Raw genomic sequence first — 14,025 nt, forward strand, 5'->3', positions numbered from 1 at the left:
AATACTCTCCTCGTGTGAGTTCAGATGGATGGCCGTGTTTCGATGGGCTGGAAACATTGCTTTATGACTTTATCCTGCTTTAAAATACTCCACAACTTTATCTCTGATCTGACTGGTGTGTTCCTTGGTCACTATGATACAATCCTAAATATATATATTGAAAATAGTCTGAAATATTACAGAGGCCTTCACAGAACACATGGATTTTTCGTCAGACTTACATAAAACACAGTTAGACTGTAGTTACTGATAAGGTGACCTCTGAAGTCAACTGGTTGCCTTGGCTTTTATGTGAGAGTTTCAGCGTACAGGTAGCTGAACACATTTCTATATTTTGTGGTAGAATTGTTGCCTTGTAGCAAGAAGGTGCTGGGTTCAAATCCCAGCCAGAGGTCTTTCTATAAGAAGTTTGCAAATTCTTCCTGTGCATGCATGGTTTCTCTTCAGGTACCCTGGCTTTCTCCCACAGCCATAAGAAATGGCTGTTAGGGTAATTAATTACTCTAGATTGCCCTTAAGTGTGTGTATGCGTCTGTTATCCTGTGATAGCCTGCAGATATTTACAGGGTGTACCATGCCTCTTGCCCCTTGCTAGAGATAGACACCAACCTCCAATGATACATGTGAATGGATAGTAGATGGATTTTAGAAAGACTATATTTGTTAAAAAGAAAAAAAAAAAGAATTAAATAAACATCCATAATCCATTTATTCTTGTCTTCCATTTCACAACTATGCACTTCTTTGTGTTGGTTTAGTAGATATATTGATATATTGTGGTTAGTGGTTGTAGAAAACAAAATCTGCAAAAAAAGTTCAAGGGGTATAAATACTTTTGTAAGGTGTTGTGCACACCTTGTGTTTACGACAATAGTATTTTGCTATATATATATATATATATATATATATATATATATATATATATATATATATATATATATAATGTCATTTTACAAAACTTATGTTCTGTTTCAACATAACTTTGCTTTCTAAATAACGTTGAAATTATGCACAAAACTGAAGTGTCCTTAATATATTATGTCATTCAATTTTCAAATGTTGCAAAATACACCTGGATAGCTGTAGATAACATCCCTTGTAACACTGACATCTATATTTTGATGAATAGACATGGGGCTGTGGGTCTTTCTTGGGGTAGACTCAGGAGGAGCGGTTAAGTGAGGTGACTGTGCTCAGGGGTAAAAATCTTTTGAGTTGATGTGTGGTCATGGCGTTAATGGACCGATACTGTCTCTCAGAGGAATGTTTCTCAAACAGATGGTTGCCTGGGTGGGCAAGGACGGTGGCAATTTTACCCATCTTTTTATCCACTATCTTGTCCTGAAGCACCTTGATGGAAAGTGTCTCGAAGTCAATGATCCGCTCAGCAGTGGGCTAGTATGTGCTCAAGCCTCGTCCTTTGAAAAGGAGGAGGCAGGAAATCAGGCAAACTTTGATGTCGAGAACAAGAATGTTTTTCAATGAAGATGTGTAAAATTTAAACAAGTCTTTTTTCCCCACATTTGAAATTATGTAGTTTTTTTCTCAAGTCAATGTTATATGACTTTCCTACTCCTACAAGACCTTTATGCCTGAAGTTATTGCTAAAGATCATCCAGAAAAAGATTTTTAAAAAAGCAGCTCCTTCAATTATACACCAACAATATGCCTATGTGCAAAAATCTGAGGACATTCTTTTGCAGTAATTTTGGTTTTGTTTACATTATTGTCCACATCTTAAATCCTTTTGAACAAGTGCATGTTAATTCAGCTTTAATTATTTTACAATTAAATTTTGCTGAGCTAATGTAGGTACCGAAGATTCAACACATTATTTATGTTTAACAATGGGATGTCTTATCCCGTAACCCCTTACTAGAAACCTTGAAAACTAAATACAGTAAAGTGTCCAAGAAAATCCTCAGATATAGTGCTTCTCTTTAAATAATTGCAAAACATTTGAGGAACTCAATGATCATTTGGTTGTGCAAACCAATTAGTTTATTGGTCTAATTTTGCCAAGCAGATAATTTTTTGTTGTTTGAAATGGTATTTAGGAAATGCTGCACACACACAGTGTCAGTTCAGTGTATAATTCAGTGTACTGTATTTATCAGGTTAAAATAAAATCTTAAAGTGCATGTAATTTTCCTGAAGTCAAAAGGCTGGTAATCAAAAGACCTAAAACTTTGCATATTATTTTTAAGTATATTGACTTAAGTGATATATTTGAAATGCATAGAAGATTTAAAGGCCCCTTTTTGAAGGCATCGCTTTAAACAAAAGTGTACAAGCAAAATCCAAGAACAAAACGTTTACTGCGTATCAACCTTTTACATCATATTTTCTTTTTAACATGCTTTTGTAAGTGGTAGACATTTTGAATAAAATGTCCATATATTTCTTTATTTAACTATATTTTAGACACCCTGATCCACATAATAAAAATAAAAATAGAATAACATGCAGAGAAACAACACACAACAAAAAAACAGGAAAAAGCAACCAACAGCAATTCAAGGTAATACAACAATTAATCAATAAGAACAACTAATGAAAGAAATGCAGCTATTATAACATATTCAGAAAACTGTCAAGCTTCTTCCAAAAGTTTAAAGAATACCTTCAATAACTCTGTAGTGTTACAGTTAAGCAAACAACTCATACATTTAAGTTCCTTAGTAGGGCATGGGACATGGGGACATTGAGAGAAACCTTTGAGTTTCACATGTCCATCTCAGATTGTTAAACAATATTCTAAATACATCCTGAAGAACCCCCTGGAGTTTTTTCTTTGTTTTGTTTTTTTTATTTATTTAACCTTGACTGTAATCACACCACAATGGAACTGCTTGAAAAGGAGAACAAAACATGGTGTTATTTTCTAACACTGATTACTATGATAAAGAGGAGTGGGCTCGCACTTTTGAACTGCTGGTAGCACTTCTGCTTCTCAGGGAGGAGATACTACCTTTGAATCCTGGCCGGTGCCTTTCTGTGAGTGCTCTGCATGTTCTCTCCACGCATGCAGGGGTGTTCTCCAGCTACCATGGTTTCCCCGCCAGATACGTTTGTGGTCATATGATCTCTTTAAATTGCACATTTAAAGCACTTCATGCATTTGAAAAGGTTGCACTACACAGAGCTGAATCCTGGGAAAATCTCCCCAGTGAAGGATGAGAGTTCTAAAGAGCGGCCCTTTGACTCTGCATCCCCAGCTACATAATCTTAGTGCTAATTTGGCCCTTGATCTTTGTATATTGCCTTGAGTGATTTGAAAGGACAAAGCGATCAGGTAATGGGGGGGGAGGGGGGGGGGTTCATTGTTATGTGTTTATTGCAAAACAATGATTCTAAAAGGGCCTGTGTGTTGGCCTGTGATGGACTTGCACACTCTCTAGAGTGTGTTCTGCCTCTCATCCAGTGACGCCCACAGCCCTGCAAGGATTACGCAGACATAGAAAATAGATGGATGAATGGATTGTAACTAGGCAAATGCAGAGGGGATAGCACATTTGAGAATAACTATGGACACATATCACATCTGGTTTTGTCCCTCTTAACAAAATGTTTAAATTTGGGGGATTTTTAGTCTTTTTACCATGAAGAGATAAAAAGTTTATGCTGTTCGACTTTATTTAGAAGGATACTGAATGTTGTGTCTGGTGGTCAATGTTGCTTCATCTATAACTATATAACTATAATCAGTGTGCGATTTGCAAAAAAAAACAGAGGGGTGGATAATTTCAAAAGTTGTATTAATGAATCAAAGTTTTATTAATAATGGTTAGCTAGCAGGTGCTCTTTCAGGTAGCTAGCTAGATCCAGTAGGTTAGACTTTTGTTTTTAAACTTGCGCCATCTACTGTCGGGATTCAGGAGTGGGTATTAATTTACTTTAGCCGCTTTGAGCAGAAAATGTAATAATACTCTTTAAATACAAACAACAAAATTAATTTACAAATGTGAAGGACACAAGACATGTATTCATATCAATTTTGAAAAATCCATCATATTCAGGGGTTAAAGCAAAAACAATCAATTTGACTGAAAACATTTTCTAGTCAGCCCATATATTCCCGGACCGTGGACGTCATGCCACCTTAATAACCTCATTTGCTTATTGTAACAAGTCCACTTTAACCAAATCTGACAGTTCCATTGACAATTCCTGTATCTCTCCCACCTTCCAGCTTCAGAGCCTTGGCGCCATCCTGGACAGCTCTCTCCATAATCTTCTTCACTTTCCACATCCATAACATCACCTGGTTAACTTTCATATTTGCAGCATCAAGCAAGTTCTTCCTTCGCACTTTTGCCAAACTGGTCCACAGTCCACTCACCTTTTGCGCTCATTTTCCAAATGACGAAAGTCCCTCACAGCGACGGAGAACATTAAACCCCTGATAATATTACTTATTCAGAACAAAAGGGGGAGGAATGTATCCCCCCCAGGGATAAAACACAAATGACCAGAGGGGGGGACGTCACAACCAGAGGGGGGGGGGGGAAATCCCCCCATCCCCCCCAGCAAATCGCACCCTGACTATAATATATCCAAAGTTACCTGAAGAGGTGAAGTGATTCGATGCATATTCCACGGAATTGATTATTTTCTTTAATGCACAGTTGCCACTTGTTACATAGCTAATGTCGTGTTACAGAGATTTATTGCATTGTCAAGGATTATGTCGTGACAATAGTTAACTTGCATTTACATTTTTAATCGAACTTTGTATCACAAGTAATTGGATGGTAATGGCTTGGTAGTTTTGTGCTCCTACACAGATCAGACATCTTTGTCTGACCATTAGAGACACTATGCTACTACTCTGTTCATACTTATTTTTTTCTCATTTGTCACGGTAAATGAATATAACACATTTTCACTGGAAAGCTAAAGCAGAATGGATTTTCTAATCAGGTCTAATCTAAAAATGATTCTAAACAAAGACATATAGATAGCTCAGTTTCCATAGGGGAAAAAAAAAACAGTGTAAATTGGTACCTAGTTGTTGTTTGTACATATGCATGTAGATTGTCTACTTTGCTAATTTCCCTTTGCATGTTTGGAAAAAGAAACATAATTGCATCAGAAATAGAAATCTGCTGTTGCTTAATGGTCATCTTGTTTTTGTTTTTCATGTCCCTGTTTTTTGTCTTTATGCACTATAATTACATCTCTGATACACCTACTGCCTTGTGTCCTTATTTAGCAGACTGAACTCAAGGCATTCCTTGTACTTTTAGCATATGTGACCTCTGTGGATATGTGTGTGGAGGACTTCGCTTTCAGGACGAGGGTACTTGCAGCATGTCTCTCTTCCTAATATCAGATTGAACCTCAAAATTCAGGTGTGATAAAATCATTCTGTCACCAAAGCACTTGTGGCCTTAACAACTTTAATCAATCCGGTTAATTGCTCATATGTGACACTGGCAGTGATGAGTGTCATCCATTTTCCATATCAAATAGATCATTAGCTTGATGCTTTACATACTGAAGCTTAGCACACACGCTCTCCATCCTCCTGTCTCTCGCGCTCTATGTCTCTGGCATCATTAGCAGTGGTCTCAACCAAAGTGCTTTAATTAGGATTACCTTGACTTGCAATGTAGCTCATTAAGAGCAGATGAGTCACTGTAAAACATTAACACCAGCATCTTGCTTTTGTGATCATACAAAAATTATTTTTAATTGAAGTAATTACGGTGGTTGGTGTTTGAATCAAGATCCTTTAACCATCTCATGGGCCAATTATTTTCTCAGAGTTCCAATATTATTCCATAGTCCAGGTATACTTACATGATGGATAGGTTTCTAGCTAACTTCCCGTAGAGTTGTTTTTTTATCTGCAATGGAAACCAATGTATTTCTCCAGATGTTCTAATGCACTTATGCAAAGTTTGCTTTCATTAACTATGTATTAACTATACAGAGTTCAAAGGCTGTCACATCAGTATGATACATTCACAAGTGCTGTGCTGCTGCACAGAGATTTGTCTTTTTGAAAATATGTGGCTATTGTGATCAAATGGTAAACACCAGGAGACCTGCAATGTTTTGATACATCTCTGTTCCAACACAACTGAATCACAAGAATGGTGCATTACCAATCAGGTGAATTGCTTGTTAACATATTGAGGAGATTATTTAGCCCATTTGGTCTGGTGTGTTTGGTCTTCCTCTCCCACTCCTGGAACTATCTCTTCCTCTCCCCTTGGCTTTTCCTCATCCTCTGCCTCTCCCTCTCCCTGTTTCAATGGGAGACTCAGAGGATAATCTAGAGGGGTGAATTTGGCTTTGACTTTACAAGTAACTTTGCAATCTGTTGGTCTAAAGTGGTCTACTATCAGATTCCAAAACAAGAAGGGGGACTGTTTCATTTTGCGACAGTGCAGTGTTGCCAGTTTCCTTCAGGGGGCACTAAACCTGGAAGTTACAGGCCTCGCACCCCTGGTAGCTTTAAGTTACTTGGTGTTGCTTTAGTGTTATAAGTGTACATACATTAAAACTACCATGGCTTTAAACTATTTGGGAAAACCCATGTTTTTGTAAGCTTCTGACATATTAATTCACATTGCCAGAGTTTTCTGGAGCGACAGCTGTGAATGTATTTTAAGTCATACCTCAGAAACACTGTTTCTTAGCAACTCGGGGAAATAAAAACAAATCAGCCAATATATCAAGAAGAGAATTGTGCATCTTCACAGTTCAGGTTCATTCTTAGGGGCAAATCACAGATGTCTGAATGTGCCATATGTATTTGTTCTAACTATATTAAATGTGTTCAAACTGTCCATCCATCACACTGGTTGTGTGTCCCAGTGATGAACAGAACACCAACCTCTTAGGATAAGTGAAAGATGTGAATATGCCGACTGATTGGATAATGTGATCCCCAGTGAAACTAGTCCTTTACCACATGGGCTAAAAGTCCATTCCTTGTCATATCAGCCGTTACTCCAAAAGCAACATAAAAGTCAGAGAACATTTTGAAAATGCACACAGGGACATTTACCCTTAATTTTTTACACCCACGTCTGATTTAAAACTGGCCCCTTGTTGCCTAAATCCCATCCAGGGCACCATTCTTTCTCAGTTCTTCTCATTATTCAATCACGGCATGTCTCATGTGCTCTCAATTCATGTTTTGACTTGCTAAGCAGATGGTTCTATGCACAGTTGGTGATATCATGTTACAGCCTGAGACAAAGCAAGGAATCTTGTGTTCAGCTTTCCCAACTTAAAGCATCACTTGAAAAGTGAAGATTATGACTTTCAAGTAGTTTTATACTGCAGCATCAGCAATTCTTTTCATCTGCAACAGCTGCTGCTGAGAAATCCGCTGCGGCACGCTTCATGTAACTTCCCCCCAAAAAAAGACAGACCATTGGATGTTGAATTTGTGAAAGTGTGCACTTTTGGAATAAGGGAGTTGTTTAGAGAAGCCAAGAACAAACAAGACAATGGTAATCATGTGAAACAAAACAGTTTAATTTTAGAACAACACATACTTTATACAGTATAGGTGATAACAGGTATTTCTGATATGAGATCTTGGTATTATTTGTCAGTTGGTGTTTGACAGTATCCAGTAGATGGAACAGGTTAGAAGTATTTATGAGATCTTGAGAAAGACAAAATTTAATGAAGTTGTTGTGGCATTTGCTGTTTATGGTAGACTTAAAAAAATTTATTTTAAAAAGTATTCTATGGAGCACATAAATCAGTGTCCTGGTAAATGACAGTGGCCTGCTGCGATGGGAGAATTTAAAGAGCGAGGCTTTGCATCATCTCTGAGTCAGAACTTTCAACAGTCAACTTGCTACTCTGCACCATTCATCAGACTGTGTTATGTGCCAAACCGCCTGCTGAAGTGAAAGCTATGATCGACACATTTGTCGAAACGCTGAAGCTCATTTGTTTGACCGAAGGCCTCGAGCACTGCTTGTTGAGAAAGTGGCTACAGGACAAGAAGGGCTAATTCTCAGACATATTGCAGCGTAATTACAAAGTACTTTAGAAGTGGTAGACTGCTTTCAAGATTTTGTGCACAGTAAAAAGAGTAGCTTAATATTTTTTTCCATTTAGAAAAATAAAATCAGATGACAAATCAATGAGTTTTCACTTGAGACATAACCAACTACTTCCAACATGTGATAACTCATGGTCTGCCTACTTTGACACCCTTTGCAGCATATAATGCCATTTCAAATAAGCATATGCTTTACAGGATATTTTTGAGCTGTTTCTGGCTGTTACCAATGCTAATATCATTAGAAACTCTAGCAGCTTCAGTACATATATTTACAACTTTAAAGTCCCCCCCCCCCCCCCCCCCCAAAAAAAAAAAACGTATTACTCATGGATTGTTTTCCTGATCTGTCTGGATGAACTGAAGGTTGTATTCAAGCTGGAACATTTACAAAGACAGACCAATGATCAACTAAGTGCCAAATATAGGAATTTGAATAGGTTATCTCCATTTGTAAAGGAGACAATTGGGTAAGACAAGTTAGAAAATTTAGTACAATTTGAGAATGTTCAGAGTAACTTAGATTCACAAATCAGATTTTCCAATAAAAAAAAATCTCATCAAGGACAAGGCGCAGTAATAGACTGACATCCTAGCCAATGAATGCATTTTGCTATAAAAGCTGAGGATCTAAACTTTAGCAACTACTTGAAAAGATTCAGCTGCAATCTTTCACACTGAGTATTTATCAAGAACTTACACAGAGTAACTCACTGTTACTGTGAAAATGGTTGCACCACTTCACTGTTAAACATAATATGAGCAAGGAGATGAATTAACAGTAAAACTAAATAATGTTGCCATGGTGTAAGATGATTATTAATTAGTAAAAGATCACACAAAAATATGCTCAACATTTCAGGGAGTATACTTTGGTCCCTAGGTGTGGATTTTTACCACTATAATAGTTGAACAGATGCTAGATTTATTTTTTTATTCTGTCAAGGTGGATTCATACTATGACATTCCCCTGTGATAGGAAAAAATATTTGTCCTTATATTATCATGAATAAATATTTGACCATTTCATTATATTTGGTCACCATTTTGTTTGGCTCACTGACATACGGTTTAGCATGCTACCAATCAAATGTGGCATATAACAAGCTGTCAGGCAGGGTCATAAATGTTCTGAAACAGTCATGCAGTGTGGTTTATGCTGCCACAAACATCTTATTGTTGTTTTTTTCCCCAGCAATGAGTGCTTTCAACACTGTCTTCTTTTCCTAACGCTCCTCCCCCTTTTTTTAGGGTTTCAAATCTAATACACTGGGAAGTTAATGCAATTGTCTTTCCATTTGTTGATGAAATAAAATCACGTTCAGATGGTTGTGACACATATCTGCAAGACATTTTACAGTCTAGCAACTACAGTGTCTCACAAAAATATCCCTTTTGACTTTTTCCCATCTTGTCATATTACAATCTGACTTCAGTTATATCTGGATTTTAGTAAAAAAAAAAAAAAAAAAAAAAAAAAAAAACACCTTTTGATGAAACATACCACAGCTGTATATAATTTTAAACTAATACTAAACATAGCTGTTCTGTGGTTTATTGGAGAATATTTGATTTGGTGTATGATTGACATATCTGCGAACCCCGTACAGCCAAATTCTATCATTTCAGCAACCACACCCCTCCGTGCAGCTTTTCTGCTGTCCTCATTTTTTGTACTGCACATTTAGGAAATTTTCTGACTACGTGGACAGTCCCGTGCGTAAATAAACAATGGTGTACCTGCCACTGTTTTTTAGGTGGTTCCTGCTCCTCATCACTCCTATGACTGGCATTATTCTGTCCCTCTGCATCAACTCCATGACCTCAACGGAAACTGCCGTCCTCAGCTACACATAACAATAATAAACATTATAGAATGAACAGTTTTAGAACACAATTACAATAAAAAAACAAATATGGAAATAACTAAACACACAAATACAGCAGGGGAATAACTCAATTTATTTCTATTTTTTTGGGCTTTTAAAAACAGTTAATGTACAGTAGTAAACAAATAGCAAAACATGATGTAGCCTGTAGTTATTAAAATATTATTCTCTCAATTAAAACTCTACCCTGTAATGTCTTTCTTTTTCTGGTCACCCAGTATTTATTAACATTAATTTTAATTGATAAAGCAGAGTAATTATTTATACATATATAGTGTAATGTTCTGTGTCCCCTGAACACATCCTAAACCCACTCATAATACCTGCCAAGTCTGGGATGGGATGGTACCATGTGGGGAGTGTTTGCTAACATGTAGTCATGCTGCTCGGTCCATTACTGGCCTGGCTGACCGGAATCACGCTGACCTCGGCCCCTTTAGTGAAGGACTGTAGTCCCGCAGCTAAAAAACAGCGGTAAAAACTGAACTAGTTAATTTTGTGCACAGGCTGATCCTGCAGACATTTTCTCTACTCCACTCATTTCTTTCTCTTTTCTTTCCAGCATCTTTGCTACTTTAAGTCGCTCCAGTTTCTTTATTTAAACACCCTGGCCCTTAGCGTGACTGACTTTAGCCACCGATTCCGTTAGACAGCCCCACTGTAGAGTGGATACCCCGCAGCCCCGTTTCCCCCAGTCCATTTGATAGACCCAGAGGTGAACTGGTCCTCCCCATGGCCTTTCTTCATCTCATAAGCCTCCAGCCTGTTAGCCTCTGTGCAGTGTGCACGGCTGCAGCATCTCAGAGCAAGCAGGGTGCCTTTAGCTGCACACAGTGAGGAATTGGCGTTTTTGGAGAGCAGATTATTTTTATTTATTTGTATTTGTTTTACTGTTTGTGCCACCCTTGTCAGCTGCCCGGTTTACCCGTGCCAAAAACTGCTACAGGCTGTATTACATGTAGGGTGGTGTTGTACACTTGTCGTAGGTACCCTACACAGTCCCCTTGAGTCCAGGAGAATATTGGCTGCAGCAGGGAAAAGTCGCGCAGAGCACAAATGGTGCAAAAGTTTAGTTGTAAACAGGTGATTTATTATTATTATTAGAAGAATGCTTTTTTTTATTTGAATGCCTGATACATGTAAGAGCTTAAAAATAAAATGATCAGATTATACTTATGTTTTTGTGAGTTGATATCAATGTAAATAATTGTGATAGATGGGCAGATGATATTGCATCATATGGATTGTAGACTTGTGAACGGAATTTAACGGAAGTCCTGTCGTAACAGACTTTGTGGTTTCCGCATACATCATTTCATCATCCACACAAATCAATAATGATAATCGATAAAGCTGGTGATTTATACCCCTATGTTTAAGCCATGATGCAACTGTAAGGTTAATGCTGCTGGAAAATATGTGAAGGACAGCAAAAAAGTTTTTGTCTGGGATGGACTTCCTCCATCCGACAGAACAAGATCCCAAACCCCCAGCCAGAGCTGGAATGGAATGGTTAATAAGAAATCTTATTCAAATTGTCAAACACGTTTGACAATCTGTGGTAAGACTTAAAATTGATGTTCACAGATGCTATCCATTCAGTCTGACTGAGGCGTATCTGTTTTGGAATGTTGAGCTAAAAAAAGTTAGTCAGGACCTCAACAATTTCTGAAATTGCATAGGGTGTTCTGGCTTTTACTATACATGAACTCTGAGACATGAGGCAAAACTAATTTTGATTTATCTCTGATAAATATCACATTTGTTTTTCAATAGCTGTCAATAAGATAAATGACTAATGCACCAAACAAAGATGTGTGTATCTAAGGGAAAAGCTGCTCTGGTACCCTTTCTGAATTTAAGATTGAAGACAGAAATATATTTAGCTCTGATGAATGCGCAATGTGAACAACAACAGCTTTTGATCAGATTAGCATGATGAATGACATTTGATTTACACATAAACAGTGAGCATGGAATAGCAGCAAATGAGAGCTGATGAATTAGGATATTTGCAGAACTTACTCATGCGGAGAGACAACACATTAACTTCAACGGAGAAAATGATATAAGGTCATTAGTGATGGCCTTCATTTGTATATAGTGATCTATTTATTCATTCCAATATTTTTTTTCTACTTTGCGCTCAATGTTTTTCTGTTTGAAAATACAATGTAAAATGTTCAATGTTGCACTAAAGCCATATTTATTGTCACTCGTGCATGTATGTTCTTTTTTTCCCCAGACATTCGTGGTATTGAAGATTTTCTGGACCGTACCTCTCAGCAAGGAATGGATGTGTCCCTTCAGAAGGTGGAATCTAATGTCAACATGATGATCACCGGTCTTTTCAGAACAATGCGTGTGGAGGAACTCCATCGATACAGGGATACGCTACGGCGAGCAGTGTTGTTCATGAGCCCAGCTACTGCCAAGGCTTTCATCACTGAGGTAAGGAAAGATTCTTCTTTGCATGTTCTGCTTTTTATGTTTTATTTCGTAAGTGAATAACCATTAAAATCAACTAAAATATCTGTCTATGTGAATGGTATAGTAGGTTGAAGTTTTCATTGTAAACATCCTTACTTTACGATGTACTGAGAGATTATGGACTAAAGAGTCTGTATGTTTTGATGGCAAAATGGGAGGGTTGCACAAGTAGGTGCAATTAGACTTGAATAAGGGGAAATTGTTTTCAATCAAATCTTATCAAAATGTGCACAATCATTGTCATGTTTTATTGACCCAACTGCATAATTTATTTACTATCAAAGATAAAGTATAGACAGTTTAATGCAAGCTTCTCATCTCGCTTTTAATTATATTACCAAACAAAAGGGAAACCTTTTTTGTGACACCCTGAACCTGGCAGAAGGACATTAATATAGTATCTTTCTCTATTTGCTAACCACTACTTCAGGGTCCATGGTAAAACAATCCAAATTAAATCAGAATACATATCCCATTCACTGTATATTAATTTGATTTAATTTACCTTCTCACATGTGTTTCAACTACATCCATCCAGCAACTACAAATCTGCATCAAGCACACACTCACGCCAGCTCCCTTGTTTTTTATCTCTGCGGAAGAAAATTAGAGGAGTTCCTTTGCTCTTATACATAAATGATATGGAGGTCATGGTTGACAGCAATAGGCTGTAGCATTAGTTATGAATTCATAATTTGTAATGGTAGGATGGGGCTTAATCCCATGTGTCATGTTCTCATCTCAGTTTAATTAAAAGTGACCTCGGAAAGAGCAATCACAATCTAATTTGGTTGGAGGCGTGACAGGGAGGGGTGAAAGATGGGGTGTTATTGTGTGAATGTGAGTGCGTTCACGTCAGTAGATGTGTGTATGAGTGTTTATACATTGGCATCAAGGAATCAGATCTGAAGCCGTGATTTTTCTTTCTTTTTTTTCTGGCTATGTAGCGGGTCTTTCATATTGAGTCTAAAGGTCTGGGACATCCTGAGGGAATCTTAAAAGTCTGCTTGAACAGTAATAAAGCCTGTCTAAAACATTAATAAGCTGTAACATTTTGAGGGAAATTTGAAAGAAAAACATGTTTATGTATAATTTTTTTAAGCTGTCAAATTTGAGTGCTAAGAAAGACATATCTGTAGTATTTAACACTTTAGATGTTCAGTCCTAGTTTTATTACTATGTTCACTAGAGTGTTTAAAAGCAATTAAAAGTGGCAGCATATGCAAGGAAAAAGAACAGGGGAACTAAAAGCAAATACAACGACATAGAAACGGCAAAAAAATATTGCTGTATATGATACCCATTTCTCTATCATGGCACCTAATAGTGTGATTTATCAGGCAGGAAGTGAACATTTTGTCCTCAAACTGGATGTTAGAAAAAAGGCTAATTATCAAGCGTAGGAATTTGAGTGAGTTTGACAAGGGCCAAATTGTCATCACTAAACAGTTGAGTCAGATCATCTCCAAAGTCGCAGCCCTTGTGGGGTGTTCCCAGTATGCAATGATCAATATGTATCAAGGGTGAAGTGCCAAGGAGCTCACAAAAAAAATTGGCCAACAAGGGAACAGTGATGAATCATGGATAGGGTAATGGCTCATTGATGAA

The 14,025-nt window shown here is 37.4% G+C and overlaps 1 protein-coding gene across 1 annotated transcript in view; it reads left to right on the forward strand.

The window, feature by feature from the left end:
• Positions 1–14,025, forward strand: part of LOC105930540 (glutamate receptor, ionotropic, delta 2) — a gene marked incomplete at its 5' end in the record, with an annotated part of 302,244 nt that overhangs the window by 23,959 nt on the left and 264,260 nt on the right. Inside the window, 1 exon segment of the mRNA XM_036129181.1 lies at positions 12,173–12,378. Coding sequence (XP_035985074.1) covers positions 12,173–12,378 — 206 coding nt within the window.

The sequence above is a fragment of the Fundulus heteroclitus genome, unplaced genomic scaffold, assembly GCF_011125445.2.
Source record: "Fundulus heteroclitus isolate FHET01 unplaced genomic scaffold, MU-UCD_Fhet_4.1 scaffold_144, whole genome shotgun sequence".
Classification (NCBI taxonomy): Eukaryota; Metazoa; Chordata; class Actinopteri; order Cyprinodontiformes; family Fundulidae; genus Fundulus; species Fundulus heteroclitus.